This window comes from Dunckerocampus dactyliophorus, chromosome 16 (genome assembly GCF_027744805.1).
Source record: "Dunckerocampus dactyliophorus isolate RoL2022-P2 chromosome 16, RoL_Ddac_1.1, whole genome shotgun sequence".
NCBI lineage: Eukaryota > Metazoa > Chordata > Actinopteri > Syngnathiformes > Syngnathidae > Dunckerocampus > Dunckerocampus dactyliophorus.
The window spans coordinates 20,499,788-20,518,945 of NC_072834.1; the positions used below are offsets into that span (position 1 = coordinate 20,499,788).

Genomic DNA, 19,158 nt, shown 5'->3' on the forward strand with positions numbered 1-19,158 from the left:
AGGTCGGAGTGAAAAGTCCAAATATTATGTGAACAAAGTCCAAATATTATAGGAATAAAGTCAAATATTGGCAGAGCAGGTGCGTTAAGAAGCAGAGCTAGATGCCATCTGGTGTACCTAGTTGGCACCACAAGCTACATTCACAGACAGCCCCGTTACAAAGTGCTTATGAGCTGAGGGTGACCAGGTAGCGCCAAATCTATTTGTGGCGATCCACATGTATGGGAAACACTGCTGATGTACCACTGATTTGTCTTTGAAGTGTAAAAAGAAGATAAGAACAGTCCAGGCATTCGGTTGGTCAGTCAGTGATGGTGTGTTTAGAAAGTGTTTGTAAGTAGCTGCAAGTAGTACTATTTGTGTTGGTATTCATATAGCAGAAGAAGAAGAACACGGTGTTTGACGATGTGACGTGTCCACAGCTGGACCTCTGGTACGTCATCCTGAACGGGGCGGTGGAGATCGGCCACCTTGACGGCAGAGTGGAGACTCTCTGTATGGGCAACAGCTTTGGCATCTCACCCTCCCTGGACAAGCAGCACATGAACGGAGAAGTCCGCACCAAAGGGGACGACTGCCAGGTACGCAGACAAAGACGCTCTTTTGTTGTTGTTGTTTTCTGTCATTTGACGTGAGTGCTGTCCTGCCTCAATTTGTAAATACGTTCTTATAATATAGATTTGGATTTTATTTTTCAGCTCAGCATAAACAACTTGAGCATTGATTTTATTATTATTATTATTAAAGATGCGCAATATCTTTTTTTTTTTTTCAAACTGATGCCGATAACTTTTGCTTCTCAAGACCAATATGGTACTGATAACCAAACTTTTTTATGTCTACTTTTTTATTTATATTTACACACACACACCCCGAGCAGCTGGTGTGACGCCACGGAGGTCTCTGGCAAACCTTTTTGCACTTTTCAAACACCGCGGTGCTGGCGTTTCAGGTGGCTGATAAGGTTTGTTGTGTGCTCTTTCCCCCTCATCGCGGAGCATTTGGTACAAAGTTACTTGTTGTTTGTGTACAAGTGAGCACAGGGGAAGTTTACGACAGGCCGTTAACGTCACAGGCAAGAGAAAAAAGGAGTGCTTAATTTGGTCACCCGCACAGTACAGGTAATCTTGCCTCATTGGAGCATTTTTTTTAAATGATCTGTTATTGCTTTTAATGTTATCGCATTTATCGGTATCATGTCATAATTCCGTTGTATCGTCACGATAAATATTTTGTACCCCTAATTGTTATTGTTAGTTTTTTATTCGTTTTTCCCCACAGGACTGCAATCTATCTATGGGGTCGGGTCACGGTTGTGGAGGTAAAAGAAGAGTTGTTTTGGTTTATGCAACATTAGCTTGGTGTTTCACTCTTATGTAACAACACAACATGAAGCTATTCCTAGACCCCGTTCCTTCTCAGGGCCTTTAATAAAGAAAAAAAGATGTGAAAATGGAGGGGGTTTTTGTCACATAGTGTATATGTTATGGCAAGGCTCATCTCTACATCCCACTTCCTCTGTCCTGCGCGTCACTTCCTGTCCCCTGACTGCCAGGAAGTCAAGAGAGGTCGCGCTCAAGAGAAAGCAGAAGGCGATTGTTTAGCAAAGGGAAAAGCAGCCGCCGCTGTCCGTCTTTTAGAAAGTCGTCTCGGTTGACCCGCCCATGTCCTCGCCTCCTCGCAGTTTGTGTGCGTGGCCCAGGAGGACTACTGGCGCATCCTCAACCACGTGGAGAAGAACACGCACAAGGTGGAGGAGGAGGGCGAGATCGTGATGGTAAAGGAGCACCGCGAGTTGGACCGCAGCGGCACCAGGAAGGGACACATCGTCATCAAGGTGCGTGGCAATGGTTTTGTCTGGTGTCCCACACAGGTGGTCATAATGTTCACTCATTCCTCACTTTACTTTTGAGTGGATTGTCTTTACATACATTTAGGGATTATCATCAGCACACAAGGGCACTATTGATTTTGAGTGATATTCCACACAATTTTGAGTTTGCTAATGTAAAGAGTCTATTATTTCTTGGCCTTGCTTAACCCGTCCGCATTTTTAGCTGATCGTCTTCACACATCAAAGGATTGCAGTTCCGTCTCAAGGCACAAGGGACACTATTGATTTTGAGCGAGGTCTAAGCGGAGTTGTTTATTAATCTTGCTTAAGGATATCACTTTGCTCTCTAAACAGGGGTACTGTTGATTTTGTGTCATAGTCAACAAAAATTGGTGAAAAATCTGATTTGTTTTGGTCTGTCTTCTTGCAAATTTTCTGCATTTCCATAATATTTCGACTTTACTCTTGGAACATAAGCTGATTTTCTACCAATTGCATCTTCATTCATTGTTTTGTTTGTTTCTTATAAGATTGCGACTTGAAGGAAAAGTGCACTTTTTTGGGAATTTTGCCCATCATCCACAATCCTCATGTGAGACATGAACACATACTGTGTGTCCTTCTCTTTTCTGTGCATTCTAAAGGAAAGTGCACTTTTCCTTTAAAAAAAAAAAAAAGAAAAAAACAATTTTTTTCTTTCTCTTCTACGCTACTAAAATTATGTTATTTTTCCTGGTAAAATTACAATGTGATTCCCAGAAAATTGCGAATTTTTTGTCTTAATATTTTGACTTTATTCTTGTAAATGTGATTTTCCATTTCCATTGTTTTTTTTCTTGAGTTTTCTTAAATGATATTTTTAGAATGTGCCGTGGGCCACAAATGACCCCCAGGCCGTACTTTGGACACTCCTAATCTAGGCTATTCCTACTCTGTCTGGAAGCGGGTGCACTGGTGATTTTGATTGAGCTCCAACTCCAAATATATGAGGTGACTGAGGTCAAAGGCCCAGTGAAGCAGTTTTTGTTTCCCACGATGGCCTTTGAAATTTCATTCGTCATCATTATGATTACACGTCAAAGCAGAGAACACTACTGATTTTGACCGACATCCCACCGAGTGAGCTGAGCTCAAAGGTCCGATGGTTTCTTGTGCTTGCGAAACTCTTTGCAGCTTTCACCGTGAGATTGTCTTCGCTGAAGTACAACCGTTTTCTCTGCTAACGGGTCACCATTGATTTTGATTGACATCCCGCACAACTTGGCCGTCGTTATCAAAGGTCGACGTTTCAGTTTTTTTCTTGTCGTCGCTTCAGATTCCCAACCAGATCCTCTTCAAACTTCTAAAGGTAACTGGAAACAAGGAAGCTAAAGATTTTGAATGATTTCTGAGGTAGCAGAGGCGACTTTTTTTTTGTTGAGGGGTTTTCTATCGAAGAAAGCACGCTAAAGTCATCCCTCGCCATTCGCGTGTAGTATATTGCTGAATATATCATGCTGCTTTGTGGTTGAATATGGCCTATTGTTAGTCAAAAATATTTAAGCCAATGTTGAGTATTTTTAGCCTAAAGTAAGCTTTTTCAAGCATAAAAATGTCTAAATGAAGTAAAATACAAATACTGTATAAGGCAGTCAGAAGACACATTCAAAGACGCTATGATGATCTGTAGTATTCTACACTGGTCACTAGGTATCAGTAATGTTACTGTAATGTTTGGCGAGACACACAAGCACCAGACTTGATCGGCTGAACAACACGCTTTTATTGGGCGTTTGAATGATCTCACAAGAGGCACAATCATCCCTAACACGAGCTACTATTACAGCCGCAACCTACGCTAAGCTATAACTCAACTCTGAAACCTTGATGGCACTTCATGTCCGCCCCACTTCATCTCCTCGAGCACCGGAACACACAGAGCACGAGTCCTATTTCTGTCTTTTGTCTTTTTTTCTCATATTATGTCTACCATATTTATGTAATAATATCAATTATTTTAGTAATAGGAGTGCAAAGCTGACTATAGGGGTGTTATTTCATGTCTAGAGGTCTCCAATATTGTTAAAACCCGTATTTAGATGGCTTTCTATGCTGTAACTTCGATAATATTATAAATAAAATATATATGACCAGGGAGTCCAACTTCACCAAACTTTCAGGGATTCTTGCAAGCGTTCTGTTCATTTTGAAGGCTTTCACATTAATTATACATTTTGGATTAATTTTAAAGTTTTCAAATCCTTTATGATGAATGCTATTGGCCAGCGGTGCTGTATAAGGGGGAAAAGTCAGGACAATTCCAAGGTGACTGCCAGGGGCCCAAAAAATAGGTAATTACTAATAAAATATATAATTAATTAATGAAAAGGAGGTGGGGGCAACATTTTTTTTTTCATGGAGCCCAGAATTCCTGACTGCACCCCTGCTATTGGACACATGATATGCAAAACCATAGAATCACCTTCATTTAGACAAAAACATATTTGACTTTTACTTTTTCAAGAGAACATATATCACTGGTAAACGTACAGAGGATGATAGATGTGAGAGTACATGGTCTGGAGGAGCTCTAGTAGGACTTCCAGGTGGGTTCCAATTGGCTGACAAAGGCTGGTCATCTCGTCCGTTGAATTCAATAATTTTTTGGGTTATTAGCTTAGCCTTCTGACTGACATGCACATCCGGGCAAGTGTTGCCTGCATTAGCTGCCGTTTGACTGATGATCACACCGTGAGCCTCGAAAATGCCTCAAAAAGTGTTTGTTCTTCCGTATTAAATGAAAACTTGTTAACGTGCTACCCCAACAAGATGTTTTTCCTGCCATGTGTTGGCAGGTAAGTTCCACACGACAGACATGTTTGTTTTTGTTTTGGCACGCCTGCACAGTGTGAAGGAAAGTGGAAGGAGGACGCTACCCAATATGTTAGTTAGGGCAAGACACAACACTTGATCACTGCATGCTGCAGTAGTACGAGCCACATGTGCTTTTTCACGGAAATTGGACGATATTCATCGGTGGCCGATTGATTGGAGCATTCCTAGTTGAAAGTTCAAGTCGGGGCCGCCAATCCTGACCTTGGACCAGGACCCGAGAAGGTCGCAGCAGTGAGCTGAAGGGAGCAATTAGCATCTTGTCAAGGATTGACGGGAGTAGCTCCTTGCCAATGCGGCAACTCAGCGTTGTTTATTGGCGGTTTAGAGGAAGCGTGTGCGCAATTAGCTCCTCTTGTCCGCCCAGGACCTCTGATCCCTTCGTCAGTTGGCATCGATCCTCTTAATGGACCTCTGAAAAACACATCAGCGCATCCCAGTGCATTCCCCAGGCTGCTTTTTGCTTTTTTTCCTGTCAGACAAGAAGAGGATGTTTTTTGCTTTCACTTCCCCAAGCCCAAGAATCGTTTCCTTCCATAAAGCTTCTTTTTTGTGAATGAAATGTACGACCTCAGGCCAGCGGCCGGAAGTTCAATCACATGTCAACACATTGCATCCATATCAGGACAGTAAATAGAAACATTTATTTCCTGTTAAATACATGACAGCTAACTTTTAGGACGGGTGTGTCCAAAGTTTGCTGCCCGTAGCATCTAAAAATATAATTTACAAAACTAAAAAATAATCTAGGCCAGGGGTGCCCAAAGTGCAGCCTAGTGGCCTCTGGTAGTTTTTTTATTGGCCTGTGGCACATGCTAAAACTAGAAAAGCACTCTGAGAGCGCCATAGTTCCCCACCATATAGTGATTCACACCAAAATAATAATCCTACATGTTTTGGATCAGTCTTTGATATTTTGTAGAACCTGTTGGAAACTTGTCCTGTATTTTTTTTTAAGTGCTCTGACCATTTTTTTATGTAGTTATATGCACAAATAATGAAAATGGTCCTATCTCGCAATGTTAAAGAATCCTTAAAATGATTCCTGGATCCAGATGATGATCCGGATCACCCCCAAAATTAGTCAGTTCTTCCATTTTCCCTCATTGTGTGTGTGTGTCACCCTAGGGAACCCCTGAGCGTCTGATCATGCACCTGGTGGAGGAGCCCTCGGTGGTGGACCCCACCTACATCGAAGACTTCTTGCTCACCTACCGCACCTTCCTGTCCAGTCCCATGCAGGTGGGCAGGAAGCTGCTGGAATGGTTCCAGATGGATGTCCTGCGAGACACGGTCAGTGCATGGGTGTGTGTGTGTGTGTGTGTGTGTGTGCTGCGTATATCATCATATGAATAAAACAATACTTTCACTTTTGTGCTGCAGGTTTAAAATCCACTGTTTATGCTGATCAGCACGTCCCAAGCTTTAATTTCACGCATGTTGCTACAAATTCAATTGGCGATCGCTACACGAGTTAAGCGGTCTGGGCTGTCCTCGGTTAGTTCCTCTTAGGAAGTCCTCTCGCTTTAGCTTACCGTGGGTCCACACTGCTTCAATCAAGTGCTCATTTGTTTGAATTGGCAATCCATTTTCCTCTTCAGAAATAATAGAAATGGAAATAGTCTGTTCCAGGGTCAAACTGCTGGTCAAAGTGCTGCAAAGTAACACGGTGTCGAGCAGAGGTCATTGATTCATGCGGTGTGGCGTTGTCCCATTCATTGATGAAAACACGCAGCGTTGACGTCTTTTGTCTGTCGGCAGGTCACGCGCATCGTGCTGCTGTGGGTCAACAACCACTTCAACGACTTTGAGGGCGACATGGCCATGACCCGCTTCCTGGAGGACTTTGAGAAGCTGCTGGAAAGCACGGTAAGAGGGTTATGGTTGTGGGTTACGATTAAGGGTTTAGGGTTGGTGAGGGTTGGTGTTAGGGTTAAAGGTTAGTTTTATTTGTTGATTTATTTATTTATATAGTATATGCTAATATGTGTGTGTGTGTATAGTGTGCCATTAAGTGTCAAGGATTAGTTTTAGGGGTAAGGATCAAGGGTTTGTTTTAGGATTAGGGTTAGTGTTAACGGTAAACGGTTAGTGTTAGGCTTAGGAGTTAGTGTTGGTGTTAAGGATCAAAGGTTAGGGTTAAGGGTCAAAGGTTAGTATTAGGATTAAGGGTTAGTGTTCGTGTTAAGAGTCAGTGTTAATGTTAAGGATAAAGGGTTAAGGGTTAGTGTTAGGATTAAGGGTTAATGTTCCGGTTAAGAGTCAGTGTTAGTGTTAATGGTAAAAGGTTAGTGTTAGGGTTAAGGGTTAGTTTTAAGGCTAAAGATCAAGGGTTAGTGTTAGGATTAAGGGTAAATGAAATGGTTAGTGTTAAGGTTAAGGGTTAGGGTAAAGGGTTAGTATTAAGGGTTAGCGTTAGGGATAAGGGTAAAGGGTTAGTGTTGGAGTTAAGGGTCAGTGTTAGGGTTCAGGGTTAGTGTTGGGGTTACGGTTTAGTGTTAAGGTTAAGGATAAAGGGTTAATGTTAGGGCTAAGGGTTAGTGTTAAGGTTAGGGATAAAGGGTTAATGTTAGGGCTAAGGGTTAGAAATGTAAGTGATTGTCCGTATATTATGTTTTTATTATTTTTTATATAAAACCACATGCTGGCTGACTTTTTTTTTTTGGCATGCGTCTGCCAGAAAATGAAAGGCCATTTGAGGCTGCTGAACATTGCGTGCGCGGCCAAGGCCAAGTGGCGACAGATTACACTGCAGAAGGCGTCCCGGGAGGCGCCGCTCTACTTCAGCGTGCAGGGCGGCAGTGAGCGGGGCTTCGGCATCTTCGTGGAGTCGGTGGAGGACGGGAGCAAGGCTGCCGAGGCGGGACTCAAGCGGGGAGACCAGGTGAGACCTCCTTGATGCAAGGGGCAAGTGGGGCTGTGACCAATCAGCATATTTCTGATGTAAGCATTTCTAGACGAATAATAGCGAATAATTAAAGAAGTCTGAAATAAACTGTTATTTGAAGACTTGTGACAAACGCTGAGGTTCTGCGTGACGGCGGCTCAAACGGGGACATTTTGTGTGTGACTTTAGAGGCTTATTTAATAATAATGTGAATACAATGGAAAGCAGTCTTAGCTACACATCTTAAAATGTTGCTGTGCCGAAACTATCGTCAGCACGTCAGCTACCAACGTGGGAGCTGCAAGTGTGATGATTTAGTTTGTCTTCAGTTAATTGGCTAACTGAGGGATTTTGGTCCACTCCTTTTTACAGATGCTCGCCACGCCCAGGTGGCTTTGAGTCTGTCACTTGGCAACTTCTGCTCTTTGTTTCTGGATTTTGGGATTTTTTTAGTCTCTCATTGTTGGAAGAAAGCTACGCTAAAAATGCTGTACTGTTCATATCTTTGTCAGAGGCAGAACTTGCAATATCAAGAGGAGGATCAAATACTTATTTTCCCACTATAAGTAGTAGAAGCCTCATCTTTTTTTTTTTTTTTTACATTTTAAAACGCATCTTTTAAAAAAAAACACTCGTCATTTTTATGTATTTATTTTGTGTTTTTGTTATTTTTTATGTTTGTAGTAGTAATAATGAAAACAATTATAAATATATTTCTTTATTTAACTGATTGCTTTTTACTTTGTTTAATTTTTTTTTTTTACATTGCCACATGTCTAAAAATATCAAAAAGTGCAACTTTTCTGCTGCATCTTTAAACTGCAAACACAGTGCGCCTCACACTTCCTTTTTCATGTCACTTGCAAATGCAAACGTGCGCTTAAAGACTCAAGAGTGTCTTTGCATTCAGGCCTGCTGTACGTTCATCTCCACATTCTGTGCTCACACAAACTGCTTTTCGTAGCAAATAAAATCCATTTTCAAGCGCTCCTTCCAGGTTGAGACTATGAAATAGCTTTCGTGTGATGTCGTGCGTGGAGACGACCTGACGACGGTTTGGCCTTGTTTCAGATCATGGAGATCAACGGGCAGAACTTTGAGAACATTTCTTTCTCCAAAGCCGTGGACATCATGAGGAACAACACGCACTTGTCCCTCACAGTCAAGACCAACATATTTGGTGAGCCAACCTGCCTTATCCAGAATTTACGCTGACCCACCCGCCATCTTTTATCCGAGGTGACAAGCCGCCTGTCTCTTTTCGTGCGCAGTCTTCAAGGAGCTCCTAAGCAGGATCATGCACGAGAAGAAGAACGGTGGCCCGCACATTCCCAAAATCCAGGAGAAGAAGGGCAACCGCTTCTCTATCCCGGACCTACCCGGAGACATGGAGTTCCCCACCGACCACAAGGCCACCAGGAAGATGAAGGCCAACACTGTGTCGGGGGGGCGCAACAAGATCAGGAAGATGCTGGAGAAGACGCGCTTCAGTATCCTGCCGCCCAAACCCTTCAGGTAAGTCGCTAAGACGGGGCCCCTTCAAACACCTGAAGTGCTCTGATGGCATCTCCCCTCCGTTAGCACGCTTGAACGCATGCGCACATGCGCTCTCTCGTCACAAGGTATTAATTCTAACGCCGCATTTCACAATAGAAATAAAATACAAAGACTCAACGTCACCCAAAAGTCAAAATGCTTGCACGTTATTGCACGCATAAGTGTGAAGTATCCACCGATCCACATTTTTCCACTTCTGATACAATCCCGATACCTGAATTTGGATATCTGCCGATGCCAATACTATTCCGATACCAGAGCTTGTGAGTTTGTGGGGTTTGTGACGTTAATTGTATTTAGCATCATGTTCAGCTACTTTAAGCAAGAGGAAATATGTTTAAACGTGATAATAAACATAATAATCCTGCCTGTTCATGAAGAACAGTAGCGAAGAAGCCGTCATCTTCTTCAAGATGGAGCCTGTTAGCGTCCAACTAAACAAGGACGGTTTTACGATGAGCGTTAGCAGTTAGTGGGACGCTGCTGGCAGTGTCGACTACATAAATAACGTGACATTGCAGCAAACGCTTCACATAAAACGCAAATTTCAAAACAAGTGACACAACTAAACCACCTTCTAGAAAGCAGACAGCAGCATTCCCAGCTGGATCCTACGCTGGTACCTCAATGAAAGCCTTCTGAGAAGTGGGCTTGTTTGAATATTTCACGCCACCTTTACAACGGAAACGAGGACAAATGTGTATGGACCTGAGCCGGAGCATCCGACTCGATGCAAACTTGTTTTTTTGTAGCAAGAAATAGCATTCTTTGCATGTTTCTGTTTTATCTCATGGTTCTTGATGCCTCATCTTGATGCCTCAAGTGGAAAAATGACTGCACAGAACCTCCACCAAGAATTGGATCCATTTTACCCGACTCTACTTAGTGTTATTTATCAAAGAAGCGGATTATTTAGTCGTGATTTGTGCCAAATGACCCAACTGTAAAAAGGCGTGATCACCGTCTGTTGTAATCCATCAGCAGTCTCTATAATTGCGGCAGTGTTCCAAGTCGTGCTTCTCCTGCAGGCTGGCATCCACTGTCCGTCCCATCAAACCCCTCCTCTTCTCGCCTGGTTAATTACACAGTTATTACGAAAACCGGCGTTCCCCTGAATGCATTGTACAAAAAGCACCGGGGCGCAGCGTTAGCATGAAAATAAATGCCACCATTGATCCGAAGCGCCAAAGGCCTGTCTTCATCTTCCCTTCATCGACCCGACAAGGTCGGCCTCACAGCACTCTTTGATTCAAAGCTGCAGAAATGGGTCTGCCTGGGCTCAGTTCATGTTAGAAACATGAGGATTTGTCCTCCTTTGTGGATAGACTAGACTAAACTAGAATAAATCCAAAACTGCCCATCCCGTGGAGTTTGGTGGTTTTCCTGTTTGAATGAACAATACCTGGGTCGGAAGCGATGGCGACATGAAGGGATTTCACTCATTAGCCGCAGGAGGTGCCACTAGTTGGAGCCCGACTAGTTTGGGCAGCAGAAGAAAACCTTGCAGGAAGTACATGTTCTGTCCAAAATTTAACCTTGACGCTTTAAAAAATTGAGACCGCTTTACTGTTGAGTTCATGTTTTTTGTTATCATTTCACCAAGTACTCTAATCCCCCACCACTTCGCACTTCACTTCATCACGCTTTTTCCCAAGTATACTGCTCAAAAAAATTAAAGGAACACTTCGAAAACACATCAGATCTAAACTGGGGGGAAAATGATCTTGAATATCTTTCCTGATAGTAAGTGGGTGATGTATTAGTAACAAAATGATGCCACATAATCATGCTGTTTCCTGGTTCAATACGGGACATTTTTTGCCTAAATTAAACATTTTCAAGCATAAAATCGGCTAAATGAAGTAAAAAACAAATACAAGGCATTCAGAAAACACTAGACGAAACTTTGTGATGATATGTAGTATTGTACACTGGCCACTAGGTGTCAGTGATGTTACTGTGATGTTGGGTGTGAAACACACAAGCACCAGACGTGATGGGTGAAACAACAGGCTTTTATTGCGGCTTTGAATGATCTCACAACATCCACAATAATCTGAAACACAGGCTCCTGTCGCTGCTGTAACACACGCCAAGATAAAACTACACTTTGAACCCCGACATCACTCGCTGCCCGCTTCTCCACTCAGCTCCCCGAGTAACCTAACACACTTACAGCACCACCTTGTGAATACTACAAAGTCTTATGACTTATTTTCACTTTTTGTGTCTACTATATTGGGTAATAGGAGCAGAAAGGTAACTATAGGGGTGTTATTTCATGTCTAGAGGGCTCTAATAATGTTAAAAATCGTATTTAGAAGGTGGCAAAGAGGTTTTCTATGCTCTCACTACCAAAATATTCCATTTCTATATAAGGAATCCCACTTGGCGGAAATTCACTTATCGCAGTCGGGTCTGGAACCAATTTGGGATTACGATAAAAGGGGGGGAAAAAACATTTGAAAAATCATTTGACAGTCATTTTTGTCTTGGACTTAATTTTTAATTGTGTAAATACATGCTGGTGACCAGTCCAGGGTGTACCCTGCCTGTCGCCCGAAGTCAGCTGGGATAGGCTCCAGCATGCCCCTGCGACCCTAATGAGGAGAAGCAACATAGAAAATGGATGGCTAGATGGATGCATAATTGTTGTCAACTTTTTTTTTTTTTTTTACAAAATAACGATTAAATCTAACTTTGTCATTGTTTTTTTTCCCATCATTCATGATTTTTGGTTTATTTTTCGGAGTCAAATCATTGCGATTTCTAAATGTGAACGTGTCACCCTAGGTTGTTACAAGTGTGCATTTCAGTGTTCAGTTGAGCCTTTAAAAATCCACGCTGACTAGTCTCTTCTTCTCTTTCCTGACAAGGTAGCACACGACTATACGCTTCCTCAACAAGAACACTTGTAGCATGTTTTTGCTCCACCCCATGCATTCTATACTGATTATATAGTGAGACACATTGCTGCTGCTGCAGTTTGTAACACTTTAGCGGATTCTCTTTTATGTTGTGTTTTTCCTTTAATTTTCACGCTTTGCAATATGCTCTCTGCTGCTTCAGGGGCCTCTTTGGGTAAGAGCTCTTCATCAGTGTGTCTCTCTCTCTCTCTCTCTCACACACACACACACACACACACACACACATTCACATTCACATCCCATCCTCACATGTGCATGTATCAGCCATCAACTGGGATGGGTGTGAAATCATAAGTAATGCAAACACAAGGGACCTTCCCCTATCACGTTGCCTTCAGGGAACATAGGTACTTAAACAATTCAACTCTCAGCCACTCGTTGCTAGGCAGAATCCGTCTGGCTCAACTTCAGCTGCCTCAATGGCCAGTATAAAGGAATGGGCCTTTTTGTTGCTTTGTTTGTGTTGTGTTTTATCATGCTGTAGTTTAATCAACAGCGCCTCTGCTGGTTGCAGCAAGTACTGCGCATTTTACCTCAGTTGCCTTGAGATGCGATTAATGAACAATCAATTCAACGCTATACAAGACGCTTTAATTAAATCTAATAACTCAGGCCCTTTATGCCCACCTTCAAGACAGACAAAACATTTTCTTGTATGGGTTGGGAGGGTGTAATTCCACAATTCCATTATTTTCCCTTATTTAGAATGTAAATTTTGACAGCTATGAATAGAATATTGAATTTTATTGATGATAAGTATACACACTGATCTTTCATCCTGAAATGTGCATGTGTCTTGGCAGTAACACACACCCATTGTTTTCAATGTGCGTCTTTCTGTCGCTCACACACGACACAGCATCCTCACACACACACACTCACACACACCACACCATCCTCACACATGACACAGCATCCTCACCCACACGACACCACGTCCTCATACATAGCACAGCATCCTCACACACACAACACAGCATCCTCACGACACAGTATCCTCACCCACATGACACCGTATCCTCATACATGGCACAGCATCCTCACACATGATACAGCATCCTCACACACAACACAGCCTCCTCACACACACGCACGTACACACACACACACACACACACACACACACAGCATCCTCACACATGATACAGCATCCTCACACACACGCACGTATACACACACACACACACACACACACACACACACAGCATCCTCACACATGATACAGCATCCTCACACACACACACGCACGCACACAGACACACGCACACCCTCACACACAACACAGCATCCTCACACACAACACAGCATCCTCACACATGGCACCGCATCCTCACACATGACACAGCATCCTGAGTGGACCAAGCAGCCATTTAGTTCATTATTTTCATTCTCAATACATTGGTCGCTTTCAAAGCAAATTGTATGAAACTTGGTCAAAATGTGTCTGTTTTGTGTTTGTTGTATAAAATAGGAGATATATGCTGACGCTCTTTAGCCCCAGGATCAATTTGGGCCCATTGCCTCGATAATACAATGTATTGATAAAGTGCTTTTCAAGACACTCAGTTATATAACCACATATTTTTTATATACTGCAATCCTGACAGATTATAATGCGTTTTTCTCATGAATGCTTAATAAATTCATATATAAATATTAAGTTTCTACCTTAAAATGAAGGGAAACAGCTTGTAGAGGTGTCATTTTGGGGAAACATTATATATTTGTCATTTTTCCTTTGTGAAAAATCTGGGGTTCTTGCTACAAAATGGGTCATAACATAAAAAGTAGAATAAATAATAATTACCACTTTTAATTGTGGGGTGTCCAAAGTGGGAGTCACTTGCGGCCCCAGCACATTACAGAAATATAATTTAACAAAAAGAACAACAGCGACAATGGAAAAATCTGCGTTAATTTTACAAAAATAAAGTAAAAATGTTCTGAGAAAAAAGTTGTAGTCTGATGAAAAAGTCATCAATTTACGAGAATAATGTAATATTATGAGGAAAAAAAAGCGTCATTCAGTAGAGTTGAAATATTAAAGAAAGACTCTGCTGTTTTTTTAAGTTGTAATATTATGAAGAATTAAAAAAAAGTTGTAATTTTTGGAAAATGAGGTTGCTTAAAAAGTTGTAATGTTACAGTAATCAAGTCCAATATTATTGGATTAAATTCATAACTATGAGAAGAAAATGTACAAGAAGAAAGATTAAATAGTTGGTATAAAGAAACAAACAACCATATGAATGGTAAGAATAAAGTCAAAATACTGTATTACGAGAAAAAAGTCTATTCTAACGTGAAAAAAAGTTGTAATTTTACAGAATATATTGGTAATATTATGAGGAAAAATAATGACATTTTAGTAGCACAGAGTTGAAATATTTAAGACAAAATATTATTTTTTAAAAGTCATAATAATATGAGAAACAAACAAACCAAGATAAAGTTGTAATTTTTGGAAAATTAGGTGGGCGAAAAAGTTATCATATTATTGAATAAAGTCAAAGTATTATGGGAAAAAAATCACAAAGCTGACCTCTAGTTTTTCTTGAAATATAAACGCATGTGGTCATTTTTCAGTATGTGGCCCTTGCTGGAGAAACGTCTGTGTCACCCCTGGTCTACCAACATAAAAAAGTATTATAAATAATAATATCATTATTAATATCACATTTCATCTCTGGTTAGGTCTGAAGTTGTAGAAGTGATTTCAAACATGAACATGGAGTTTTGGGACCTAAAAGTGTAACTTATACCTATTTTTATGAATCTTGTCTGAACTAGTAAAATATATTCACATGTATGCACATTGTTTGCATGTAATGGAGCGTCTCCATTCATCAGCATGTTATCTTGTTGTCTTGTTATCAAGTATGAGAAATATACTTGAAACAGGGTACACTAACATGACCACTAACCTTCACCCCATCTCCCAGCGATGGAGGCTTGGGTCAGTCTCAGGACGACAGCATCGTGGGTACCAAGCAGTGTCGACACAGCGTGGCTATCATGCCCGTCCCTGGAAATCTGTCATCCAGCAGCCCAGACCTCCTCCAGCCGGCCTCCAGCGTCCTGGACTTCTCCAACCCTGCAGGTAGGAGGCACACTCACAGGCCACAACAGAAGGTACACGGCTATCAGTGGAATGCAGTGCAGAACGTACAGTTAGCACATTAATAACTCTCAGGGACACTGTCCCAACTCCCTTCTTCCTTAAAACTCTGTTGTCTTTCTGCAGCTTTCCTTCTTTTCTCTCATGTTGTTTTCTTGTCTTGTCTTTTCTCTCTCTCTGCTGCTCCAGCACTGGGACTCTACTGTGAGTGGAAGGAAGCTCCTCAAAGCCACGTTTGACTGTGCTGACATGTCCTGTACAGGGGTGTCCACCTTTTCCTTTCCTTTTTTCCATAGAGGGCCTCATATAGAAAAAGTAAAGGATTTTTTTTTCATTAGATATATGCAAAACCATTGTAATGTTCACACCTATGGACAATTTAGAGTCCCAGATTAACCCAACATGCATGTTTTTGATGTGGGAGGAAGCACACGCATGCACGGGAAGGACATGCAAACTCCACACAGAGATGTCAAACAGAGATGCAAACACAGATCTTCCTAACTGTGTGGCCAACATGCTAACCGCTAGGCCACTGTGCGGCCTATAGTGATCTCATTTATCCTATTTATTATGTATTGTGTAAAACTCAGACAGGAACAACATCAAATTAAAAGCACTAAATGAATACAGAGCCACCATCTACCAGTACGAGCCTGGACTTTGTTTTTCAGAGAGGTTGTGCACCAAGCAAATATGCACATTAGCACTCAATAAGGTCATCATATGTTACCTTTATGCATTCCCGCATAGTATCCGCATTTGGGACCAAATATGAGACGAAAGAAAAGCAGGAAAAATAGCATGGAATAAAATGGGAGAAAGTTAGACGGTGCGTTTGTGGACTGTCGAGCAAAGTGATACAGGTCGCAACAAACATTTAAAAAACGTGAGATTTTTAACTGTACATTATTTTTTGAACAAAATATTGGCCCATATTTCCATAATTGATATCCATTTACTTAAAATTTGATGGGTTTTTTTTTTGTTTTGTTTTTTAATTATTGCACCTGAACGTTTCCCGCAGCCCAGTGGTTGACCAGTCGAGAGATATAGTCTCTCCAACGTGTCCTGGGTCTTCCCAAGGCCTCCTACCCGACAGACGTGCCCTGAACACTTCCCCAGGGAGGCATCTGGGAGGCATACTGACCAGATGCCCAAGCCACCTTATCTAGGACCTCAATGCGGAGGAGCAGCGGTTCGACATCGAGTTGCTCCCAAATTATTGTTTTTCTCACCTTATCCCTAAGGGAGAGCCCAGCACCCTCAAGGACCCTGCCATGAGTTGGTCCACAGTTCCACGACCCGGACTGAATCTGAGATTCAACTATCCAGCAGATGCTCTTCTCCAGAACCCCTGAATAGACCTTCCAGGGAAGGCTGAGAAATGTGATCCCACGATAGTTGGAACACACCCTCCAGTCCTCCATTTTAAAAAGTGGGACCACCACTTCGGTCTGCCCATCCAGACACACCGCCCCTGATGTCCACGCGATGCTGCAGAGTCTTGTCAACCAAGACACGTTCACAGCATCCAGAGCCTTAGGAACTCATCCAGCCAGATCTCATCCACTCCTGGGGCCCTGCCACTGAGGAGCTTTTTGACCACCTTGGCAACCTCAGCCCCAGAGATAGGAGAGCCCACAGTGGAGTGGGCAGGCACAGCTTCCTTATTGGAAGACGTGTCTGTGGAATTAAGGAGGTCTTCGAAGTATTCCTTCCAGCCATGGAGCACGACTCTGGTCGGTCTCGAAGAGGTTCTGGCAAACCATTCAACTCCTCAGAAGGGGGTTGCAGTGCCCAGTCCACACTGTTTACAGTGCGGATGGGGGCCTGCTGACCATAATTGAGGGCATTGGAAGGAATACTTTGAGGCCCTTCTCAATCCCACTGACCTTCCATAAAGGAAGCAGAGACAGAGGACACAAACGGTGGACAGTTCCATCACCGTGGCTGAGGTAACTGAGTTCGTCAAAAAACTCCTCAGTGGTAAAGCTCCGGGGGTGGACGAATTCCTCAAGGCTGTGGATGTTGTGGGACTGTCCTGGTTGACACGTCTTGAATATTGCGTGGAAGTCGGGAACAATAACTCTGGATCGGCAAAAAAAGGTGGTGGTCCCCCTTTTCAAAAAGGGTGACCGGAGGGTGTGTTGGGGGATCACGCTCCTCAACCTCTTCCTCAAGCTACAGGAGGTGCAATGTGGTTTTCGTACCAGCAGTAAGTTGAACCTTTGAACCTGTTCCCTGTGGAGGCTGCCCTTTGTCACCGATTCTGTTCATCATTTTCATGGACAGAATTTCTAGGCGCAGCCAAGGCCTCAAAGACATCCTGTTTGGGGGCTTTAGGATCTCGTCTCTATTTGCAGACGATGTGGTCATGATGGCCTCATCAGGCTGTGACCTGTAGTGTTTACTCGCGTGGTTTGCAGTGTGAAGTCGCTGTATCGGACCCTTGTAGTGAAGAGAGAGCTGAGCTGGAAGGCAAATTTGACGATCGATCTGTTCCCACCCTCACCTATGGTCATGAGCTGTGGTTCATGACCGAAAGAACAAGGTCACAGATACCAGAAGCGAAAAATGAGTTTCCTCCGTAGGCTGGCTGGACTCACCCTAAAAGTAAGTGTGAGGAGCTTTTGCCCAGTGTCTTTGTTATGGTGAACACTGACCTTAACTGAGGCAAGTGAGGCTTGCAGTTCTTTGGATGTTCTGGGGTCTTTTGTGACCTCTTGAATGTGTCGTTGGTGCGCTCTTGGGGTTATTTTGGTTGGCCGGCCGCTCCTGGGGAGTTTCACCACTGTTCCAGGTTTTTGCCATTTGCGGATAATGGCTCTCACTGTGGTTCACTGGCCTCCCAAAGCTTTAGAAATGGCTTTATAAACTTTTCTAGACTGATAGATCTCAATTAATCTCAGTTATGTTTTAACAGGGGGGAGAGCAATTTTTCACACAGGGACATGTAGGTTTGGATTTTTTTCTCCCTTAATAATAAAATGTTTTCTTTAAAAACTTCATTTTGTGTTCAGTTGTGTTATCACTGACTCATATTTAAATTTAAGTGTGACAAACATGCAAAACAATAACAAATCAGAAAGAGGGCAAACACTTTTTTACACCACTGTATATGTAACGTCTTAGAAAATATTAAAGTTGTAAGTTGTATCCTTTCATTTTACACTATGTGGCCCTCACTGGAAAAAACTTTGGACATCCTTGCCTTAGAGAATGCCACCCATGTGGTCCGTAGCTAAAGTGCCACTGGTTGGACCACTTTGGAGAAAGTTCCTTTCTGTTCCTGGTGCACAAAGCAAGGTCCATAAAGGCATTTGCTGTGGAAATGGATAACATTTCCTACAGAAACACTCCCAACATCTTGTAGAAAGTCCTCCTGGAAGAGTGGAAGCTGCAAACGAACTCAAACTGTTCTTCAGTTTTGTCCATTGGACTAGCAGAAATGCCAAGAAAAGGAAAATGTGCAGGAAGACAAACAATGATGTCTACTACCACAGTATCACGTCATGGTCCTTCTCTTTTCCCTCTCAGACATCCCGGACCAGGTGATCCGTGTGTTCAAAGCTGACCAGCAGAGCTGCTACATCATCATCAGCAAGGACACCACTGCCAAGGACGTGGTGGCCCACACCGTCCACGAGTTCGGCCTCCTGCCGTCTGTCGACACCTACTCCCTTTGCGAGGTGTCCGTCAGCCCCGAGGGTGTCATCAAGCAGCGCCGCCTTCCTGACCAGCTCTCCAAACTGGCCGACCGCATCCAGCTGAACGGCAGGTAAGCCCCATACCCAGCAGACCCATACCCGACCGGCAAAGCACCCCCGGTGAACGTACGCAGATACATATGCACGTGAGCATTTTGCAACGAGGAAAACACTCAGAAGAAGAATGTTACTGGCCTATTTTGGACTAGGATGAAGAGAAGATGAAATTCTTGTTACTTTAAGCCTACAAGTTT

General features: G+C 42.8%; 1 protein-coding gene across 9 annotated transcripts in view; it reads left to right on the top strand.

Moving 5' to 3' along the window:
- The window catches only part of rapgef6 (Rap guanine nucleotide exchange factor (GEF) 6), a 130,794-nt gene that overhangs the window by 95,849 nt on the left and 15,787 nt on the right, over positions 1-19,158 (top strand). For 6 of the 9 annotated variants that reach the window (XM_054754989.1, XM_054754994.1, XM_054754992.1 and 3 more), the window contains 11 exons: positions 423-581; positions 1,685-1,837; positions 5,834-5,998; positions 6,467-6,574; positions 7,386-7,589; positions 8,664-8,772; positions 8,864-9,107; positions 12,219-12,230; positions 15,019-15,176; positions 15,384-15,398; positions 18,735-18,975. In XM_054754989.1, coding sequence (XP_054610964.1) covers positions 423-581; positions 1,685-1,837; positions 5,834-5,998; positions 6,467-6,574; positions 7,386-7,589; positions 8,664-8,772; positions 8,864-9,107; positions 12,219-12,230; positions 15,019-15,176; positions 15,384-15,398; positions 18,735-18,975 — 1,568 coding nt within the window. The remainder of the gene's footprint in view (positions 1-422; positions 582-1,684; positions 1,838-5,833; positions 5,999-6,466; positions 6,575-7,385; positions 7,590-8,663; positions 8,773-8,863; positions 9,108-12,218; positions 12,231-15,018; positions 15,177-15,383; positions 15,399-18,734; positions 18,976-19,158) is intronic. The other 3 variants (XM_054754991.1, XM_054754990.1, XM_054754993.1) reach the window with 3 other exon arrangements.